This window comes from Phoca vitulina, unplaced genomic scaffold (genome assembly GCF_004348235.1).
Source record: "Phoca vitulina isolate PV1807 unplaced genomic scaffold, GSC_HSeal_1.0 scaffold54, whole genome shotgun sequence".
Classification (NCBI taxonomy): domain Eukaryota; kingdom Metazoa; phylum Chordata; class Mammalia; order Carnivora; family Phocidae; genus Phoca; species Phoca vitulina.
This window is the reverse complement of record NW_022589757.1, coordinates 3,373,985-3,396,957: the sequence shown is the minus strand read 5'-3', so window position 1 is coordinate 3,396,957 and position 22,973 is coordinate 3,373,985. Positions and strand designations below refer to the sequence as shown.

The 22,973-nt window shown below is 38.7% G+C and overlaps 1 protein-coding gene across 4 annotated transcripts in view; it reads right to left on the bottom strand.

The window, feature by feature from the left end:
* Positions 1-22,973, bottom strand: part of AKT3 (AKT serine/threonine kinase 3) — a 303,411-nt gene that overhangs the window by 239,069 nt on the left and 41,369 nt on the right. The window contains exons 1-2 of one of the 4 annotated variants that reach the window (XM_032389379.1): positions 17,818-18,183; positions 11,709-11,770 (exon numbers count right to left, since the gene is read on the bottom strand). The exons of 2 other annotated variants lie outside the window; for them this stretch is intronic. In XM_032389379.1, the coding sequence (XP_032245270.1) occupies positions 11,709-11,770; positions 17,818-17,852 (97 nt within the window). In that variant the 5' untranslated portion in view covers positions 17,853-18,183. Of the gene's footprint in view, positions 1-11,708; positions 11,771-17,817; positions 18,184-22,973 lie in introns of those variants that run through there. One more of the 4 variants, XM_032389385.1, reaches the window with a different exon arrangement.

The window sequence follows — 22,973 nt, the reverse complement described above, 5'->3', positions numbered from 1 at the left end:
AAATTTCTGAAAAAGAAGTTTAATATCTTCACAGTAACTCCTGAGTCTCTGAGAAGTTCTGGCATGTATTTAGTGACTCAACAATGTGAAATGGATAGATTTAAAATATGTTTATTTAAATTAATTTTTCATTCCTAGAGGCAAAAAAATAACCATTTATTCTCAGGCTAGATTGTTGATCATCTGTTCTCAAAATTTTTCATGTCAACAGAAAACACTAAAATAAAATCATAAACAATGAACTTACCATATATTTTTTAATTGCCAAATTTGAGACTCCTATGTAATGATTTGCTCAACCTAACACATCATTTTCCAGAAACAAGGTTTTTAGGGAAAGAAAGATTGTGTCAAAATTATCTTTTTTATATGACTTATGTAAAATCAATGATCCATCCTCTACAGATGGCTATGAAAGCATCCAAAAGAATGTTTCTATGTGACAGAGTGCATCATGCTCCACAAAATGGACTGTTTTCCATACTATTAATAAGACTATTAACAGATTTTCTCTCAAACACTTCTTTTCAAGACTAACAAGTCTTGAAGGGACTTAGGACTTCTCATTTCAGAAAAAAAGTAAGATATGTGAATGGTTAGCACTGACCTGAGCTCACCTGAGAGGCAAATTATGCAGGCAAGGTAAGGACTGTTGACACTGTATTTAAAATGTAAATCCCCTAATCTTCCAATATCATTCACTCACTGTTCCAGAAACATTGCTAGAACTAAACCCAGTTTTCCAGACTGGGGCCAAGTATTTTATAGTGAATTTTAATGTTGGCTTATAGATCTGATATCTGTCATTTACCTTCTTTAGGACCTAAAGACAGACTTAACTGAACAAAAAAATATTTTAACAACTTATGAAAGCAAAAAAAAAAAAAAAATGCTATTTCTAAGTGTAATTACTCAACTATGAAATCAAATCAAATATCAGATTTTCCTACTGAATGAAAAATCATCATCCTTCTATTCTTCATTAAATACTGCCTACTAGCTGCATAGAATTATATGGATTATTACTTGCATAAAGAAAAATGATCCAATTTGAAGTTCATTACTGCTGATAATTAATAAAACCAATCACTTAATTTATAAATCATCATTTATTCTACTAAAACTCCTATAAGTTTTAAATAGTAAATAATCAGCCTATCCACTAGCATTTTGTTTCTGGAGATTTTAATCATTGTAACAATCGTACCAATTAAAGTCTTTAAAGTTTATATGCCCAGAATAAATCCCTGGTCATTTTTCATATTGGTAAGCTGTATTTCAGGGAATTTTGCTATCTTCAAAACTGAGTGTTCATAAATTTTATGAATTTTATTAAATGAATGAAAGCTAGTGCTTTCCAGTGAATTACGTGAAAGTTCACCTTCATTATCTAGCTTAAGGCTTGAGGTCAGAGCCCACCTGGGACAAAATATTCTAGCAGTCCCCTCAGGGACATTTGTCTTTGTTCCCATTGGCTAAAAGCATGCCAATTAACAAGAAAAATTTTACAACAGATTTAGAACAAGAAAGAATTCATAGAACAGATGTCCATACCAAAATTCTTCATAGGATACTCAAATTTAAATGAAGACAATTATGGTGATATCAAAAAAGTTTAGTAAATCAATTTGGAAGGTTTCTAGACAAGCTAGACCCACTAACTGCATGCAGATTTTTAAAGTAAGTATATCCAAAACTACAGTAATACTCCAGAATAGCATCTGGAGTAGAGGCCAAAGGAGTGTTAAAGGTATCTCCCTAATAATTCTAGAATTTACATATCCTCTCTCCTTGAAGGTTTAAAATCAATTCCCTTTCAGTTTATGTCCTTTTAGATGTAAATACGGCTCTTGCATTAATGTCAGAAGATCTGGAAAGCTCAGCCTTTCACTACCTTTTCCACTCCATCTAGGTCCTCAGCACACCGTTAAGAGGGGGAGACTTCCCTTGAACACCCTCCCCTCCCTGAGTCACTGTCAGCCTGAGCTCTCCTTTCAATGTGGACTGCTCTGAAGGACAGTTATAAAACTGTAGACTTACATACCTGATTACAAGCCTGTAAATTGTGGTAAAAACCCAACTTTTAAAAAATGAAAACTACGTCATGACCAAAAATTGCCTCTATTTGCAAAATTCCTAACTCGAGATTTCCTCTAACAATATGTTAGATACTATTTTAATAACAGAATGGTTAATTCCTTTTTTAATTTGTTGTCATAAATAAGCAATATTCAGAAAGTAAAAGTGGAAGGAAGGAAGGAAGGAAATTAGTCAAAATGCAAATAGTGAATCCTTCTGAGAGAAAAGTACAGCTAAATGTTGAAAATAAGTGCCCGTATGCACTACACGGCGGCAAAGGTAACCACCTAACACTCCTTCTTGGCCCTCATTCAAGGGCAATTGCAGTTTAAATAATGTATATACTGAGACTATACTTCCCCAAACACGGGGTCTACCTAGTCAGAGAAGCACGCATGTGCACGCTGAGGGAAAAAATGAATGGCTACAGTTTTAAGAAACCCTTTCACTAAAATTTATGCCAACTTAGAATAGAATTACATGTTCATGTTAACATTTAAATATAAATCATTAAATCCTGAGCAATGACCTCTAGAAAAGAAGACTGGTTTAAAAATACACTGCAACAAAGAATGGTAATGAAAGAAAAACACCAAAAAAGTCTATATTTAACTGGCTGCCCTGTCACTAGAAAGGTGCCCCATTACTACCATATGTTACTCAAATATGTTATCACACCTACAATTCATCATATGTCTCCCAAGAAATTAATTAGTTCTAACTTTTTCAACTTTGACAAAAACGTCTGCATCAGTCAGATCACTAGTTATTACAAACATTTCAAAATTCAAAGCTTTCTTCAGCTTGTATTTAACCTTTTAATTACTATTAATGATTTACCAACATTTAGAAAAGCATTCATTAGACAGATGTCTAATTCTAGAATTTTGAATAATGTAAAGTCATTTACACACACATTTACTTTTGGTGCACATTTACTAAGTTAATTTTTCAAAATAAAATTAATCGAAGGTCCAAAACCATTTACCATGATTTCACAGCTGCATTTAGGTTAAAGAACACTTAAAATTTTCATTTTCTCTAAATATCTAAAAAGTCATAAGAAGTTGAGATCGGAGAACTTACAGTAATAAATACATTCTATAATTATAAAATTTATATAAATTACAAGAAGGATACTTAAAGAGGACATGTTCATTTAAAAGAGATTTAACAAGCTACCATCAGTAAAAAGGAAACAAAAGTGACTAAGCAGAGAATTTTAATAAATAATTTCTTTACCAAACTTTTTTTAAATTTAAGATTTTTTTATTCATTCATTTGAGAAAGAGAGAGAGCAGAGCGTGCAAGAGAACATGAGTGGAGGGGAGGGGCAGAGGGATGAGCAGACTCCCCGCTGAGCAGGGAGCTGGATGTGGGGCCCGATCCCAGGACCCTGAGATCAGGACCTGAGTCCAAGGCAGATGCTTAACCGACTGAGCCACTCAGGCGCCCCTTTACCAAACTTTTTAAAAGAGGGGAAAGAAAAGAGTCCTGTTTGATTTGAAATCACCAGCTGAGGCGATCCTCAACCATGCAAACCAGGTTCCATCCCCACTATTTTATTTAAACTACTCTGTGAAGGCTACCAATCACTTCCTAAGCATTCATTCAACAAACATCTGTTAAGCAATGAATGAAACAGACAAAATCCTGCTCTCACAGAGCTTACATTCTAAAGGGAATGAAAGGGAAAACAAATGGAGTAAATGAGCGGTAGAAGTAAGTCTAAGTGAGTAAGCAGGACTTTAGTGGTGCTAAGTACTAATGTCTCCTGATTCCCTGTTAACCAAACAAAAATCCACCAAACCACAAACAACAAAAGCTCGCAGTGGCTTCAGTAAAGCCCTTAGAACACTAGTGGCTTCTCCTTCAGTTATCTAAACTAACAAAACAAGGGATGATCTAAAAATCATCTCCATCTAGGAAGGAATTAGATTTCCATTCCGAAGTTACTGCTTGGGTTGAAGGAAGTGTTCGGGTCAGAATGAGGGCAGCCGCTGGAACCTGCTGGAACAGCCAGGCTGCGGGCAGCTTTCACTCCTCTCTCTGCACAGACCCAGGCTCCTGCCTCCTGCAGAGGAAAATGGGACCTGCGGACTACGTCATTGTGGCGCTGGAGAAAAACCTCAGAGCTAGCAGAGGTCCTCTAGGGAGCTTTCCTTGACCTCCTCAAGGAGGCATAAGCACTTCTATCTCTTCACGCCTAGATTCCATAAAAAACAGGAATGATGTTCTTATTTATGTTTGTATTCTCAGAACCTCTCTGAAGTCTGGCCCAGGAGTTTAACTGGATTTTCATTGATAAAAGCACTGTTTTAGAAAGATTATTCTGTAATACACTGTATGTTAACTAAATTGAATTTAAATAAAATATTAAAAAAGATTATTCTGATACAATAAAAGAACGATTCGAAGTCTGAGGTTTATAACTGCTGTGAAATCATTTGTATTAGGTATAAGCGCACTGCTCTCTCCTGGGGCGCAAGGGAGAGTACCCATTCGTATTCGAATATCTATTAGGGTCTTACTGTGTGGAAGGTTATATTAGAGGACACGAAAATGTAAATGACTGACATGGCTCTGTACCATCACAGAGGGTTTTTCCAGGGGGGGAAACCCATAATAAAAAAGAAAATAAATAATAATTTTAGGCAGTAAGTTCTACGATGGAAATTTACAGGGTTGATTTACGTTGACATTCTATTGCTTTCATTAGACATTCAAAGGCTTCAGACTACTCTACATAGGACATATTGCAAGGGAAAGACAGGACCTTAGGTAGGTATTGCAGGAATACAGGTAAAGGGATTGGAAGTTCAATTCAAATCAATTATCTTTTAATAAATATCACAATGCCTCACGTGCCACGAGGTGAGCATGAATAAAATCCCATCTTAGTCCCGAAGAAATTGAGTTTTGTTTTTTTTTTAAAGATTTTATTTATTTATTTGACACAGAGAGAGACAGTGAGAGAGGGAACACAAGCAGGGAGAGTGGAAGAGGGAGAAGCAGGCTTCTTGCCGAGCAGGGAACCCGATGCGGGGCTCAGTCCCAGGACCCTGGGATCATGACCTGAGCCGAAGGCAGAGCTTAACGACTGAGCCACTCAGGCGCCCCAGGAGCTTGAGTTCTAATGAGAGAAAGACGTGTACATAGATCATCCTGACAAGACAACGCAAGAGGTTTATGGAATCACAGAGAAGAGCAGTGAGCTGACCTAAAAGGAGTTAGGAAGTTTCCTAAATGGAAGAAAAAAAAAAAGCATACAACAATAAGAATAAAATGCAAATAACTTACATATTTTGAAGAAAGAATTACTAAGACAAGATAACAGCATGTGCAGAGGAGACTAAAGGAAGAGGAAGATAGAAACATTTACAGCCTAGCGAGTTGAAGAAACTTGGTGATCTGTCAGTAAAGGAAAGCTGAAGGGGAATCAGAGTTAACAAAAAAGAAGACGGGCTCGGTCTTGAAGATCCGAATTCATGAAGACACGGGGATATCCGCGGGAACTTTCAACTAGGGGCGCCTGAGTGGCTAGGCTGGTTAAGCAGCTGAGTCTTGGTTTCGGCTCAGGTCATGATCCCTGGGTCCTGAAATCGAGCCCCACATCGGGCTCCCTGCTCAGTGCGGAACCTGCTTCTCCCTCTGCCTCTGCTCTTCTCCACGCTCGCGCTCTCTCTCTCTCTCAAATAAATAAGTAAAATCTTTTAAAAAAATAAATATTCAACTAGAACATGAAAAAGAGGTTCTTTCATTCACTAGTAACAAATACTAGGGATTCGCTAACACACAGCTAACCTATCACACAGCTGAGAGAGCAGAACTAAGAGTTTGCAGAGAGGTCAGAAGAGGCTGGAGAACAGAGTAAGGATGGGGTATAGTAACATTCGGTGGGTATCAAAAGAAAATGTGTCCGTGAAAGAGCATTCTGACACAGGGATGAACCAAGAAGGTCAGATGCCAAGGAAGCCAAGAGAGATGGGTGTCCAATAAGGAATGGGTAGTAAACAGTATTACATGATACAGACTCTTAGAAGGCCAAACAGTAAAGGCCACTGAATATGGTAAACAGAGGTAATGACTAGCTGTAGAGAAGAGTTTTATCATGCGTAAGTCCTAGTTAGTCACAATGAGGAGCATAAAGACTAATATATGAACCGTATTCTTGTAACATAAATTTGTTATTTTATAAACATACCTAATACTTATTAGAAGAACTGAATATGTAAGCAAATTTTTAAAATTATGTAAGAGTAACAGTAACAATTTCTGGTAATAGATAACTTTTAAAATAATTTGTTTTCCTAAGAAAAAAATTTCCAAGTTAAAAAATACTCAATATGTTTTTTTAAAAAAATTCTTGTCATTTAGACATAAATGAAGCATAGGTATGACACAATGTGACATCTGAGATTTGCTTCCATATAATCCAAGAGGTAAAAGAGTAAGTGGATATACAGTTGGCCATGAGTTGAAAATTTCTAAAGCTGGTATATTATTACATGGGTGTTGATTATGCTGTTCTCTCTACTTTTGTACATGTTTGAAATTTCCTAATAAAACATCTTATTACCTAAGAGAAAACAAAAATAAATATCTGTATTTATCCTAACTCTACAGTAAATCATGCTTACAAGGATCTGAAATTAACCTCAAACTGTCAAAAGGAATGAAAACAGTAGAATTTCTACAAACTGAACTTATAAAACATAAATAGAAAAAAAACCAGCATAAACGAATTCTAGAAGCTAGCTTTGGTTTCATGACAATTTTAAATTATAAAATGCCATGGACTAAAATCTTACAATCAAATCATGAAATATAAATGCTAGGTTTTTCCCAAGAAGGTGACATACATATATGTATCTCATCATAACATAAGGTAATTAAATTACTTAAGGCAAAGGTCTCTGACAGTCTTGCACAGGACAGAGGGAGGAGCTTAGATCTGTTACAGCTGACACTGGCTGGAAGCTGTTAATTCTCATAATTCTTCCTCATTTCCGTTACCAGATGTCTTTTCACCTAAATAATTCCAATTCATTCTGCAAGTCCCCATGTTACTCATTTCAGGAGTCTGACCCCAACTCCACACACTAGGAGAAAATGTCATTCCCTATCTTCCCACAGAACCCTATCCTCATCACATAAACTGTTCACTGTAGCACCATGAAGGGCTATGTCTTCTTAAAAATCTTATGGAGATAAAAATCACATATCACAGAAGTCACCATTTTCAAGTGTACAATCTGTGGGTTTCAGGTTATTCACAAGGCTGTGTACCCATCACCACTGTCTTAATTCCAGAACTTCTCATCACCCCAGAAGGAAATGCTGAGCCCATCAGCAGTCCCTCCCCAGCCCCTCCTCCTCTCGGCCCCTGGCAACCACTACCCTGCTCTCTGCCTATGGATTTGCCTATTCCGCACATTTCATATAAATGGAATCGTACAATACGTGACCGTTGTGTCTGACTTCTCCCACTTAGCATAATGCTTTCAAGGTACATCCATTTTGGAGCATGTATCAGTATTTCACTCCTTTTCTGGAGGAGTGATATTCCATTTTCTAAATTACACCATATTTTGTTTTTCCATACAACAGTTATTGGACATTTGGGTGATTTTCACTTTGGGGCTATTATGAATAATGCTACTATGAACATTCATATGCAAGTTTTATGGAAACACAGGATTTCAATTCTCTTGGGTCTATTTCTCTAGGTGTGGAACTGCTGGGTCATATGGTAACTCTGTGTTTAAGTTTTTTAGGAACTGCCAAACTGCCTTCCAAAGCAGCTTCACTGTGTTCCAATTCCAGCAGCCTGTGTGAGGGCCCCCCTGTCTCTGTGACCTCGCCAACACTTCCTATGATCTCTTTGATTACAGCCATCTTAGAGGGTATGAAGTGATATCTCATGTCATTGTGATTTCCATTTCTCTGATGGCTAATAATGTTGAGCATTTTTTCATGTATTATTGGTCCTTTGTGTATCTTCTCTGGAGAAATGTCAATTCGGATTCTTCACCATTTTTTATTTCTCTTTTATTGTCGTCTTTTATAGTTGAGTTATAAAAATTCTGTGATATGTGCTGGGTACTACACCTTTATTAGATATCTGTTACAGATATTTTCTCCCATTCTGTGGGTCATCTTTTCACTTTCTTAATAGTGTCCTCTGACCCAGAAAAGTTTTTAATTTTGATGAAGTCCAATTTATCAGCTTTTCATTTCAAAAGCTTGTGCTTTTGATGTCAAATCTAAAAAACTATTACCCAATCGAAGGTCACAAAGATTTACCCATTTTCTCCTAAGAGATTTACAGTTTTAGTTCTCACGTTTAAGTCCCCTTTGAGTTACTTTTTATACATAACGTGAGGTAGGGGTTCAAATTCATTCTGTTGCATGTGGAAATCCAGTTGTCCCAGTACCATTTGTTGAAGACTATTCTTCCCCACTGACTAGTCTTGCCACCCTTGTCAAACATCAACTGACCACAGATGTATGGGTTTTTCTGGACTCTCAATTTTCTTCCATCACCTATAGGTCTATATACTCCACGTCTTTTATTCCCTGCATGAAATGTGGGAAGCACTCAACAAAGATTTTATAGTTAAAGAAATAACGAAAGGATGAAAGTTTTGAGCCAACCAATACCTCAGAGAGCATTATCCTATCCCATCATTTAAAAAGCAAAAAACCAAGACCTAAAAGAAGTCAGTTGATGAACTCAAAGGAAAAGAACAAGAGACTGAGGTAGGTCCAGAATTCACCTCTCCTAACTTCTGGTGCAGGGCTCTTTCCATAATGTCATACGGCTTCTCAAGTAAACCAAGTTGCTTTCACATCTGGCAATGTGCCTGTGAAAACCGCATGTACATGAGAGACCAGCATGTATGAGAAGACTTAATCAAAGGGGAACCTTCCTAAGTGTAACTCACCGAACAGCCTTACAACCAAACTGGGCCAGAAAATAATATACCACTGAATATAATGTTTCCCTCCAGCCAACTGTCCTCTTACTGTATTTTCAGCTCAAGAACACAGCTAGTCTGTCCTGAGTCAGACACTTTCAGTCCTGAAATTATTCTAAATGGAAGAAAACCATCTGTGCCACAGTAAAGATGATAAAGTGATCAGGTGCCTAGTTCCGTTACCCTCCTCTCTTCATTTCCCACCAACATCGTGACCCTTCACACACTACTAAGTATTGTGAAGAAGGCAGAAATCGACAATCAACATTTATTGTAAAGATTTATTTTTATTTATTTTATCAACCATCAACATTAATCTGACTTTGCTTGACCGACCAGAAATTTATCTGCCTGCTTCCAAAAACCAGAGAAATTTAAGAGCAGAGAGCAGAAACATAAAGGGAAACAAATGAACAGCTAGCTAGAAGACCAGTTTTCTAAAAGATATATGGGGAGGAAAAGAAGATACATGACCACGTAAAACTTAGGGGAAAAGGGAAGAGGCGAAGTGTTCGAGCTTACTGGCTGCAGCTACATGTCCATGTGAGGGAACCGCTGTTGGTACAGATGCTCCACACACAGTACATCTAAGACAGCTTCTTATAGTCGAGGACATAGCCCAGCTTCAGTGGAATGACACCCTCTTCCCTGAACCTCTCCATGAGCCCCCCAAGCACAGCTAGCTGCTCCTTCCAGAGTGTACCCTCCCCTCCTGCACACCTGCATTACTCTATAAGAAGAGTGTACAAGCATCAGGGCTGGCCCATCTGTTAAAAAACAAACCAACCTGAGTATGACTAGAACTGAACGCTGCAGTTGTTGGCCACCTCTGCTAATAAGGCCTTTCTCGGTTCCTAGCCAAAAGCCCAACGGGAGGTCCCAGTAAGAGACTTAAGGGACCAACAAGCAGCAGGTCTGTGTGGTGATGGACAAGGGAGCTGGGGAACCGTCTCTAGAGAACCAGGTAAAGGAATTCTTGAGGGCAAGATACTGTATGTTCATCACAAAGAGGTCTGGGTAAAACAGAAGAAAACAGTGACTGGGAAAGACTGGTCTGGAGGTGAAGGTAAAAGCTTTGGAGTCTGGAGTCCTGATTTTAAGATGTGCCTCCACTGTAACCTCTTTAGAAAGGTCACTTGGTCTCTGTGTCTTTTTCAAGTCCTCTTTTGTGAAATGTGAATGAGAATGCTGATCTCACTGTAAGGATCAAATGGTAGATGTCGTGTCGATCAAAGGCCCAGTCCAGATCCCCACACACTAGCAGGTAACGGGCCTCTTGTTGTGTTCATTCTTTCCCATCCAGCAACAGGCTGGGTTTTGGGGGCAGAGTCAAAAAACCCTCTTCCCTAAAAATATTTCCTGCAACAGATGTCAATGTTTGAGGTTTTACCATAAGGAAATTCTGTTTGGATTTTCAAGAGCCCCAATTAAATGTAAAATAATCTGCCATTAAGTGTGTCTGCTCATCTTTCAGAGATAACCTGTCAAGGCCCAAAAGTACTGGGGTCTCCCCTGATCACGATAAAACAGGGCAAGGCCTAGGGAGGGTGACCCCAAATGAGGAGGTTGAAGGAGTAAGGGAAAAAAAAGCAGTAAAAGAGTCCCAGAGACAAAGTTTTTCTAGTATTTATCCTATTATGCTCAGTCTCATCTAACTATACCACTACATACATTGTTAGAAAACTCATAAATTCACCAGTAAACCAATACAACCAATTTAAGGTTATTTTTACATTACAAAATAGAAACCCCTGCCATAGATCCAGACCCACAGATTTTCCCCCTTTCTTTAATGGCTCCACTTTCACAGGCTCCGTTCCTTTTTTGATGTCAATTTACTGCCCTCTTCCCTTTGTTTGTATCACTGCTGCAATATTATGTTGTATAAAATCGTAACTCTGAGTTTATATAAAGTTAGGGGCGCCTGGGTGGCTCAGTCGTTAAGCGTCTGCCTTCGGCTCAGGTCATGATCCCGGGGTCCTGGGATCGAGCCCCGCATCGGGCTCCTTCATCGGTAGGAAGCCTGCTTCTCCCTCTCCCGCTCCCCCTGCTTGTGTTCCCTCTCTCTCTGTGTCTCTCTCTGTCAAATAAATAAATAAAATCTTAAAAAAAAAAAAGTAATAAAAGTTAATCTTGGGCACACATCATTTTTCTTCTGAATGAAAATGTGTCACTTGATAATTATTTTATGTTAATATTAATAATATATTATGTTAATATTCATTACATAGAAAGTAAGTTTTCTTTACTTTCTTTCAAGTTTGACTTCTGTGGCTCCAGAAGCATATTTGTCTGCCAATTACAACTAAAATGGTATCTATTATTAAGAGTTGTGATTTTTATTATTAAAACAAAAAAAAAAAGTCCCAAACTGCATTTTAATGATGTGCTTTTGACCACTATCGCCAAAAAAACGCTGAGCCCTGGGATCAACTGTCTGCCGTTTCCCCAAACTGTCAACTGTGTGCTGAGTCACTGTGAATTTGACAAAATCTTAGTACAGATGGCATGATAACTATGCCACCCAAATTATTAATACAGTTGATGTAAGACAAAAACCATCACAGTCTCTCTAGTTTTATTTCTGTTATTAAGGAGAAACCACTACCACTCTTCCCCAAGTTCCAACCCAAATTCTCAGTCACTCACCCGCCCTCCATCTTACGAATCCTGTGCTTCCTCTCCGCCTGTGGGCTCCACCAAAGGGGACTCTATAAAGTAAATGTGGAGACAATTATTGCCAAAAGTGAAAGAATTAGAGAGTCTTAATAGTTCTAGAAAGGCTCATAAATTAAGTCCTCGATTCATTAAGTTAGAGAGGAGAAAGTCAAAATCCAAACGCTAGTGAGTAGGAATAGATGATACTCCAATTTTAAAATATCAGAACAAGTCTAATGTTTGAAATACAACTTTTCAAAATCCAGCAAAACAAAACTAGTAGTATTTGTGGAGAAAGATCTCCAAGGCACTTCTGTTTTCCTGGACTAACAGAAAAACTCAACCTATCAATGAAACCAGAGAAAAGAAAAGAAAGATTTGAATAAAAACAAATTAAGAAGTACATTTTAAAGGTCATGTACATGTACAGAATATTAAAGTTCTCTTTTCTTCTACTGTGAACATAGTTGGGCTCCAGCTCTAAGCCGGACAATAGCATCTACCTTCTCCTCCCCTGTGGATAGAGCAAAGTGGCATCTCCCGCCCTTCTCCCTTCTTAATTAATATTAATATATTATTACACATTATTAATATTAATATTATTACACATTAATATTATATTAATATTATCACACATTCCCCATCAATGAAGAGCAAAATCACCAGATCATTTCGAATTTTCCTCCATTACCCCATATGTAAAATTTATACCAAGTCAAAATAATGATAATAGGAGGTTAAATAAACACAACACTTGTTATGTTAGAGGCTCAGTGCTAAATGCTTTCCATAAATTACTTAATTGGCACAACCACTGTATAAGACAGTGTTATGGATGGAAAGTTTATGTCCCCCTCACCACCACCACCAAAGTCATATATGGAAGCCCTAACTCCCCAACTGACAGTGTTTGGAGATGGGCCCTTTGGTAGGTAATTATATTTAGATGAGGTAGTAAGGGGGGACCCACATGATAGGATCAGCATCCTTATAAAGGAATATACCAGAGAGCTTGTTCTGTCTTTCTCCACCACGTGAGGAAACAACAAGGAGGTGCTGCCCACGAGCCAAGAAGACAGTCCTCACCAGAACCCAATCATGCTGGCACCCTGTGTTCAGACTCCCCACTCTTTAGAACTGTGAGAAAAAGCTCTCTGCTTTTTAAGCTGCTCAGTCTCTGGTATTTTGTAATGGCAGCCCAAGCTCACGAATTCCCCATTTTACAGACGAGACAATTACGGCTTAGACAGGCTTAAATAACTTCTCTACAGTGGACCCCCAATTACAGCAGCAGAGCCAGGATTTAAACCTGGTTTTTAACCAACACCACTCCACTGATGTCTCTAATACCCTCTACTGAGGGTCTAATATGTATCACCAACTGTGCTTAGTGTAAGAGATCAAAATAAGGTCCCCTTAAGGAACTCACGCGTCTAATCATACATTATAGATAAACATATGGATTGCCAAGGTTTCCTTGAGGTTTGATACTGAAGAAATATTTACTGCAATAAACAGAAAAACCATCAAACAATGATACATCGTGGTAAGTGTTACATGAGTGGGTCACATAAAGCAACACAGGTCTGCAGGAGAAAGCAGTTAACTCTGGGGGTGATTAAGACGATGACTGTGAGATACAGAGAGTATGAAAAAGGTTCTAAAAGAAATAAATGAAACACAGTCAGAACAGGGCATGATTAATTACTTTTGGAGGGAATTTACCAGGGATTACGAGCAGAAGTAACACATAAGCTGTCTCTTCAAAGATGAATAGACTCTCATTACTGGAATAACATGATTCCAGATTGAATAGACTGTATGGAAAAAGCACAGAGTTTGAAAATGTGACTGGCTACTCTTCCTGATCCTGTATTCAACACTGTAGCTTACGGTATAAAATATCTTCACAGGTGCCCCGTTGTCGCATCTCCTCGTTTTTCAAACCACCCTACACAAAGCATAAAAGTCATCATCCTAAAACACAGATCAGATTGACATCCCGTTCAGAAACATTCCATAGTCCTACTCTGCCCACAAGATGCTATTTAAATTCCTGAGACTAGAATGTTCGACCTCTCACAATCTGTGCCTGTTTTTCCTTTCCTTCCCCATTCACCTTGAGTCATGATTCCTCTCTGCTGAAGCTCCACCAGACTATGTACTGCTCCCCCACAGGGCCTGTGGAAATGTCTCCATCTGGACTCGGGCCCAGCTTCCAGACCCATGCCAAAGACCTCCTGTGGAAGTATAACTTTGCCTACGATCTCACTTACGAGACTGGCCTCACGTTAGCTACATCCCTGCGTGTCTGTCTCCAGGAAAGACTGTAGTAGCTGCTTGAAGGATGGCCCAGACCCTACAGGCAAAGATCTTAAAAAAAAAAACAAAAAAACACAGCAGATCTTTGAGCGTCTGCATCAGGGTACTAGAAAGAGGCCGATCGTTACAATGCAGTGTGATAAGAGCGATAATAGACAAATACACGGCGCATGTGAGAGAATCACCTAACTCAGCCTGCAGAGAAGATGACAAACAGATTCTTAAAAGGTGAATATGAAGAAGACATAAGTAAAACAGGCACAGATATGAAATAGCGCCATGTGTGAGAAGGACCAGAAGAAATTCAATGTTGCTAGAATGTGAAACACGGAGCCAGAAATGGCAAAGTAAAAACCTAAAGAGATGAAGGGCTTTATATAGTGTGTTATGAACATTATGCTGTGGGTCAGCAGCTCAGAACTACCAAGTCCAAGTTTGTGCTGTGTCAACACTAACTTTAAGCTATACCAGAAACATTTTAGAGTAATTAGACAGGTAGTATCTTCACATGTCACAAATCAAACAGATTTATTTTAATATTTATTTATTTGAGACAGACAGAGAGAAAAAGCACAAGCAAGGGGGAGGAGCAGAGGGAGAGGGAGAACCCACAAGCAGACTCCCCGCAGAGCAGGGAGCCCGACACGGGGCTCAATCCCAGGAAGGCAGATGCTTAACGCACTGAGCCACCCAGGCGCCCCTACCACAAATCAAACAGATTTAAAGGGTCTATCACACCCCTGTCTGTCATCTGCCCAGTTCATACCCTGCTTTCTGGGGTAAAGCATTAGTTTCTTATTTTTCCTTCCAGACTTCCTTTACACCAATTTAAGCAAATACAACTACATAATCTTATTTCCTCCCCTTTACACAGAAAGTAATACATAATATGTTCTGCACTTGGCTCTTTTCCTTTTTAATTGCAGTAATTTTTCCATAATTTTCCATATAAATACTATTCTTCCTACTCCTTTTCAAATGTATAATATCCATTGCATTGCTGTATCAAAATTTACTCAACCAATCCACTATTAATAGACATTTTTCCCACTCTGCTGCACTAAGTTATTTTGGTTCACACATATAAAGAAAATCTAGCTTCATGCAGATATGGGGAGAAAAAAACTAATAAACTTTTTGGGTTAGTGTGGATAATCTCCAGATCTTTTACTATTAACATACAATATTTGTATGAATAATCCTGTACATACGTCATTATGAAATATGCAAACGTACCTGTAGGACACATTCCCAGAAGTAGGAATATACACTCGTAATTTTGATATATATTATCAAATTGTCCCAGAGGGATGGAACCAGTGCAGACTAAGCAATGACAGTACCTCGTTCCCCACAGAAAGGACAGAATCTTAGGAAACTCTACCCTTTAAAAACCTAATCTAGGAAGAACAATCCAGAAGAAGAATGAGAAAAGCAGTCAAAGAAGTTAACAAAAGAGGAACTATGGGTTTCTAGAAGTCAAGCAAGAAAAGATGATTGTTCATTAGTGTCAAATATATAGCAAAGAGATCTACTAAAATAATAATTAACTAAAATATAAAATTTAAATAACTAAAACAGCCTGGTACTCATGAAAAAACAGAATGGATCAACATAGCATAAAAAATACAGTAATGAAGAATAAAGGTAATTAAAAATAAAAGAATTAAGAATAAAAGAAAGATAATACTGTTATCCACTAGAAGAAACCAGAACTCTGTGGAGAAATGGCTGATTCTAAAGCTGGAAAAGGGAAAGGACAGGATAAGCCTGGAGTATCTTACTGTGTCAGAATGTCAGAAAGTCTTCACAAATCGATGGGAACATGTCAAAAGAGTACAGGAGCTTACTTAAAGGGGCTTCCATGGGACAAACCTAGGGTAATTTGAGCATTTAAAAATTAATAATGAGGGGTACCTGGGTGGCTCAGTTGGTTAAGCATCTGACTCTTGATGTCAGCTCAGGTCATGATCTCAGAGTTGTGAGATCAAGCCCCACATCGGGCTCCACACTGGGCATGGAGCCTGCTTGGGATTCTCTCCCTCTCCCTCTGCCCCTTCTCCACTTCTAACAAAAAAATTAATTAATTAATAATGAGAATACCACCTCACACCTGTCAGAATGGCTAAAATCAAAAACACAAAATACAACAAGGATTAATGAGGATGTGGAGAAAAAGGAACCCTAGTGACAGCTGGTGGCAATATAAATTGGTGCAGCCACTGTGGAAAACAGTATGGAAGTTCCTTAGAAAATAAAAAATAGAACTAGTATATCAATCCAGTAATTCCACTACTGGGTACTTATCCAAAGAACACAAAAATACTAATTCGAGAAGATATATGCACCCTTATGTTTATTGCACTATTATTTACCGTAGCCAAGATATGGAAGCAACCCAAGTGTCCACTGATACATGAAGAGATCAAGAAGATGCGATATGTATATAAAACAGAATATTATTCAGCCACAAAAAAAGAATGAAATCTTGCCATTTGCAACAACATAGATGGATCTAGAGAATATCATGCTAAGTGAAACAAGTCAGAGAAAAAACAAATACCATATGATTTCACTCATACCTAGAATTCAAGAAATAAAGAAAAAAATGAGACAAAAAAACAGATTCTTAAATATAAAGAACAAACTGGTGGTTGCCAGAGAGGAGGCGGGAAGATGGGTGAAATAGGTACACTTACCACAATGAGCACTGAGTAATGTACAGAATTGCTGAATCAGTATATTGTACACCTGACACTAATATAGTAATTATAACTGAATTTTAAAAATAAATATTTTAGGAATTCTTAATCTCAGGAAACAACCTGAGGGTTGCTGGAGTGGTGGGGGGTGGGAGGAATGGGGTGCCTGGGTGATAAACATTGGGGAGGGTATGTGCTATGGTGAGCACTGTGAATTGTGTAAGACTGTTGAATCACAGACCTGTACCTCTGAAACAAATAATACATTATATGTTAAAAAAAAAAAAAAAAAAGAAGAAGATAGCAGTAGGGGAAAAATGAAGGGGGTGGGAAATCAGAGGGGGAGACGAACCATGATAGATGATGGACTCTGAAAAACAAACTGAGGGTTCTAGAGGGGAGGGGGGTGGGGGGATGGGTTAGCCTGGTGATGGGTATTGAGGAGGGCACGTTCTGCATGGAGCACTGGGTGTTATACGCAAACAATGAATCATGGAACACTACATCAAAGACTAAGGATGTAATGTATGGTTATTAACATAACATAATAATAAAAATAAATAAATAAGTAAATAAATATTTTAAGGATGTCTAGGTGGCTCAGTCAGTTAAGTGTCTGCCTTTGGCTCAGGTCATGATCCCAGGGTCCTGGGCGAGAGTCCCGCGTCAGGCTCCCTGCTCAGCGGGGAGTCTGCTTCTCCCTCTGCCTGCCACTCCCCCTGCTTGCGTTCTCTCTCTCTCTCTGACAAATAAACAAATAAAATCTTTTAAAATAAATAAATAAAAGTAACTATTTTAAAGAAAAATAAATTTTTAAAAAGTTAATAGTGATAGTAAAAATTATTAGCCATTGAATAAAACAGAATTCACGAGGGAAAATGAAATTTCTTCTTTCTAGTAAAAAGTCAATTAAAACGAGAAAGGAACAAGAGAATTAGAAAAACCACCATGAATCCTTAATAACTGATTCAAACAAGAACCATAAATAGATGTTAAAACTGGTGGGTCAAAGTCTGAGGAGTAACCAGACATTACACAGTCATAAAGCATCACACCACAAGATTCTTATTACTTACAAAATACCACTGCAACCGGTGACCAAAGTTACCATCACCAGGATTGGGACAAATCAACATCATGCGCCTCCTGATTAAAGTAAACTGAAGAGACAGAACAACTGATACTTCTGTTGTATGATGAAACATCATGATGTCACATACTGAGACTTGCAAGATGACCTAAGGTGTTTTTTGAGGGGGAGGAATAAAAGTTATTATTGGCAATATCAAAATTATAGTATTGCACGGATATTAATTTCTTGATTTTGATAACTACACATTATGTGACATAAAGTCCTCGTTTTAGGAAACACAGACTGAAGTGTATAAGGGCACAAGGTGCATTATATCTCAAATTCACTTTCAAATGGTTCAGAAAGAAATCTATATATTTGAACCTAAATATATTTAACCATCTAAACATATTTTTTAAAAATCTCCATAAATGTATTTAAAGTATCATATATAAAGAGGAACAAAGAAGGGGACAGAGAGAAAAGGAGGCGAGAGAAAGAAAAGAGAAAACAAAATGTAGAAAAATGCTACCATTTGAGGAATGGGTATATGCACTTCTTTGTACATCCTCTGTCAAATGCCTGTTCATGTTCTTTGCCCATTTTTCTATCGGGTCATTTATCTTTTTCTTAATAATTTATGGAAGCACACTGTATAGTAAGAATGTTAGGGGCGCCTGGGTGGCGCAGTCAGTTAAGCATCCAACTCTTGATCTCAGCTCAGTCTTGATCTCAGGGTCATGAGTCTGAGCCCCACATTGGGCCTACTTTAAAAAAAAAAAAAAAGAAAACAAAGAAAGAAAAGAAAAATGTTAATCCTCATTTTTTCCCAACACATCATGCCCTTTGTTATAGAGCAAATTTAATTTTTGCAAAATCAAATCTTTAAGACTTTCTAATGAGTATTCCTAATCACAATAATGGTGATGTTTGGGTGATGGGGTTATGGGTGTTTTTCTTTTCTTATGTTTCTTTTATCTGTATTTCACAAATCTTTATGAAGCACTAGTGCTTTTTTAATGAAAAAAAAAAAAGTTGTATCTTAAAATGAGAAAAATCCAATCAGGACTTTACAGGAACCTAGAAAACTGATCCTAAAACTCAAATAGATTTATCTAACAAGTTCTCTCTTAATGGCCCTTGGGAGACAAGAAGAGCTAAGCCAACCACAAAGAACAAAGGGAGTTTGGGATTTGGTTTAGAGATCAGTACTTGTTGTAAAGTGGTATTGGCAGAGGAAGAGAAAAAGAAGCTAAAGGAGAAGTACAGAGAGTCCAGAAACAAACCCACATATAAACAGAACAATGATGACGGATTATTCAATAAATGGGATTAGGACAAATTATACCTGTAGAAGAACACTGAGGCTAGATCCCCTTCCAACACCACATGCAACACAATATAAAATCCTCAAAGTGGAGTAGAGGAGACCTAAATGTGAAAGAACTTTTATTTATTTTATTAAGAAAATGGAAGGCACTCTGGTAGCTAGCCTCCAGGTCAGCCTGCAGTGATCCACACACCCTGCTATGGCAGTCCCCATGCCATCTCCTCCCCAGAGCAGGGCTGTGATTTCAAACATATGTGATCCTAAGACACCAAGTTTCTACCTCACTCTGCTGCCTCCCTCACTCACTCAGGGGAAGCCAGCCTCCACCTTATGAGGTCACTCATGTGGCTCTGGTAAAGGACCTAAGAAGTGAGGCCTCCTACAATAGCCTGCACCCACGACCAGCCGTGGGAGTGGACTATCTTTAAAAGCAGGTCCTCCAGCTCTAGTCAAACCTTCCAATGACAGCAGCCTAAGTGACATCTCACCTGCAAACCGACGACAGAGGCGAGAACCACCCGCCACACTGCTCCCAGGGACAGAGGGTAGGTAATAAATGTTTATTGTTTGTTTTAAACTAAGTAGGTTTGGGTAGTAATCTGCCAGCAGTAATAGATCATTAATAAACAGACTTCCGTTATTACCTCAACATAGGCAAAGAGGTTCTTCACGATGATACCAAAAGCCAAAACTATAAAGCAAAGATTGATACATGTACCTGCATCAAAATGAAAAAGTTTGGCACAACAACAAAAATTAGTACAAAGGCAGAAAATAGCAGGAGGGGAAAAATTAAGGGGGGGAATCGGAGGGGGAGACGAACCATGAGAGACTATGGACTCTGAGAAACAAACTGAGGGTTCTAGAGGGGAGGGGGCTGGGAGGATGGGTTAGCCTGGTGACGGGTATTACAGAGGGCACGTATTGAACAGAGCACTGGGTGTTTTACGCAAACAATGAATCATGGAACACTACATCAAAAACTAATGATGTAATGTATGGTGATTAACATAACATAATAAAATAAAATTAAAAAAGAAAAAAATTAGTACAAATGCAACTAAGAGGACAAGCCACAAACTGAAAGAAGGTATTTGTGATTTGGATAAATTATTACTATCGATACCTGAAGAATTCCTACTAACCAACAGGAAAAGGACAAATCATCCAGTACAAAAAACTTTGAGTGGGGACAAAGGGCAGAAAAAGCAATTCACAAAAGAAATTAAACAGCAATAAACACATGAAAAAATTCAAAACCCCGCCGGTAACTGGAGAAAGGCAAATTTTAAACACGCAATACCATTGTCACACGCCGGAATGACAAACGTTATGTTTGACAAAACAAAGCAATGGCAAGGAGAGGACACCTCTCCGGAACCGCTGGTGGAGTCACCTGGTGACAACCACTTTAGGAAACAAAATACACAATCTAGTAAAGGTGAAGGATGAGCATCCCCAATGACTTGGTGATTTCTACTTGCAATAATATATCCTAGAAAATAATTTCACATATACATTACAGAAACACTTATCACACCATGGTTTGTGATAGGGAAAAAAATTAGCAACCACTTAAAAGCCCTTCAACGGAACAGTTCGGTAAAGTGTGATTTATTCATGCAAAACCACACAGCAATGCAAATGAAAAAATTAGAGCTCGGTGTATCAATATAAATACCTCTTAAAAACATAATGTTTAAAAAAAGGTGAGGATAATGTGCAATATGGTATCATTTGTATAAAGCTTGAAAACATACAAGTTCTATTGTTAAACATTTATATTGTTTATATAGGCATTTACACGTAAGAAAAAACTTAAAATACAAATGGGTGAGAATGCTAAGCACTGACTCAGCGTACCTCTGGGTTATGCAGGGTAGGAGGAGAGGCGGCAATGTGAGGGAGGGATGCACAAATCGTATCTGTCCAATAACACGCAAAAAACAATTAACAACATAAGAAACGGAACCAGTGAATACACAGTAAAATGAACAAGCGCAAGCTTCTTCGTAACTCTTCTTTCAACAAATACCCACTGAGTGCCTGACGGTAAGGTCCAGGCACTGTCCGAGGCTCTGGCAACACAGGAGTGAACACAGCTCTCATACACTCGCTGAGCTTCTGTCCAGGAAGGTAAAGGCGGCCCATAAAAACAACAGAAGGGCCGATGTTGGCAAACGCTATGAAAATCAAGCAGGTGATGTGCCAGAGATGAGGAAGAAGAAAAGGATACTGCAGACCAGGTAGTCAAAGACTCTCTGAGAAGACACCTGTCCCAAGAAGAAAACAAAAAGCTCTTTGAAAAGCCAAGGCAAGAGTGTGACGGGCAGGGGCGGCCGGTGTGCGGCGGGCACACCGCTAATCTACCTGAGGAACAACTCAATGAGTCTGCCTGGACTGTAGTGGGTGAGGACGCGAGGACAGGACAGGAGGTGGACAGAGGCAGACGGGAGGAAACCCAGGAGTAAACCCAGGCTGATGGAGCTGGAAGCTTATGCAGTTGGGGGAAGGGCTCACTCAAGAAGAGGAATACACAATTATGAAAACAAAATCAGGTCCTAATTGAATTATTTCTTTGGAATGAGAAAGGAAACTCAGGCAAATTATAAATCTTGAAGAGCTGTCAACCACATCAAAACATCCTAATTGATAACATGATTATTTTTAATAATTAACTCCCTGGCACACTTCTATATTAATTTTAGAGACAACAATTTAGTCTTTCATCTGAAATAAAGGGCAAAACTTTTTTATTACTGAATGTTTGGAAAGGTTTCTTTCAGCTTCCCAACTATTGGGGATGCCACGTAAATATGTCAAATTATTGAATTGGTGAAAACCTCTTTTATGTTTCTTTCACATAGGAGCTATAAGATTAGAAGAATAGTCAATAAATTTGCAAATGGTCCATCTTGGCTTCTCCTCCATTGCCCACAATTCTTCCAGTGTGGGCTGAGTGCCACAGGACAAGTTCATACGCCCACTCAGCCTCAGGCCCTGCACCATTGTGGGCACATGCCAGCCGGGAGGCGTTCTTACACTGGGTCAGCTTGCAACCACTAAACTATCCATGAAAGTGACTGTAAATAACATCAGTGTATCCCACGCCCTTCTCCTTGGGGTTCCCAAACTGCTGGTGTCCACTTCAGCATAGCCTGAAAGGATGGGGAGTGTGACAGGAAGAAAGTCACAGTGGAAAACTATAGTGGCCTCTACCGATTTTGGTCCAGCCTAGGAAACAGCTTGCACAAGCAAGAGGCTGTAAACTTTAGTTAGCTCTGTGGTAAACCCACCTCTGTCCACGTCATTCTGAGCCTTAAAGACTATCAAAAAGCAGTTTCAGTTTTTTCTTCTACATGAGACAAGAAACCAGGGGAGGGTTCTGATCAAGGGATCTGAATTCCATTTTAACCAGAATACACCAAGAAATGCACTGACCTAAGGCAAGCCTCTAACCCTCCTCAGAAAGAGGTATTCAGTACAAAATAGACCAAAAGTATGCTTTCACATCCTGAAAATTTTTGTTACCTCTTTCTCCCATTTCTGGATTTAAAATCCCAGGAACTGGGGCACCCGGGTGGCTCAGTCAGTTAAGTGTCTGCCTTCGCCACAGGTCATGATCCCAGAGTCCTGGGATCAAGCCCCGCATTGGGCTCTTTGCTCAGCAGAGAGTCTGCTTCTCCCTCTCCCTCTACACACCCCGCCCCTCCAACTTTTGCATGTGCGCTCTCTCTCTCAAATAAAATCTTTAAAAAATAAAAATAAACAAAATCCTAGGAACTACAAATCCAGTCACCCCATCACTTCCCCCACTATGACCTGTACTT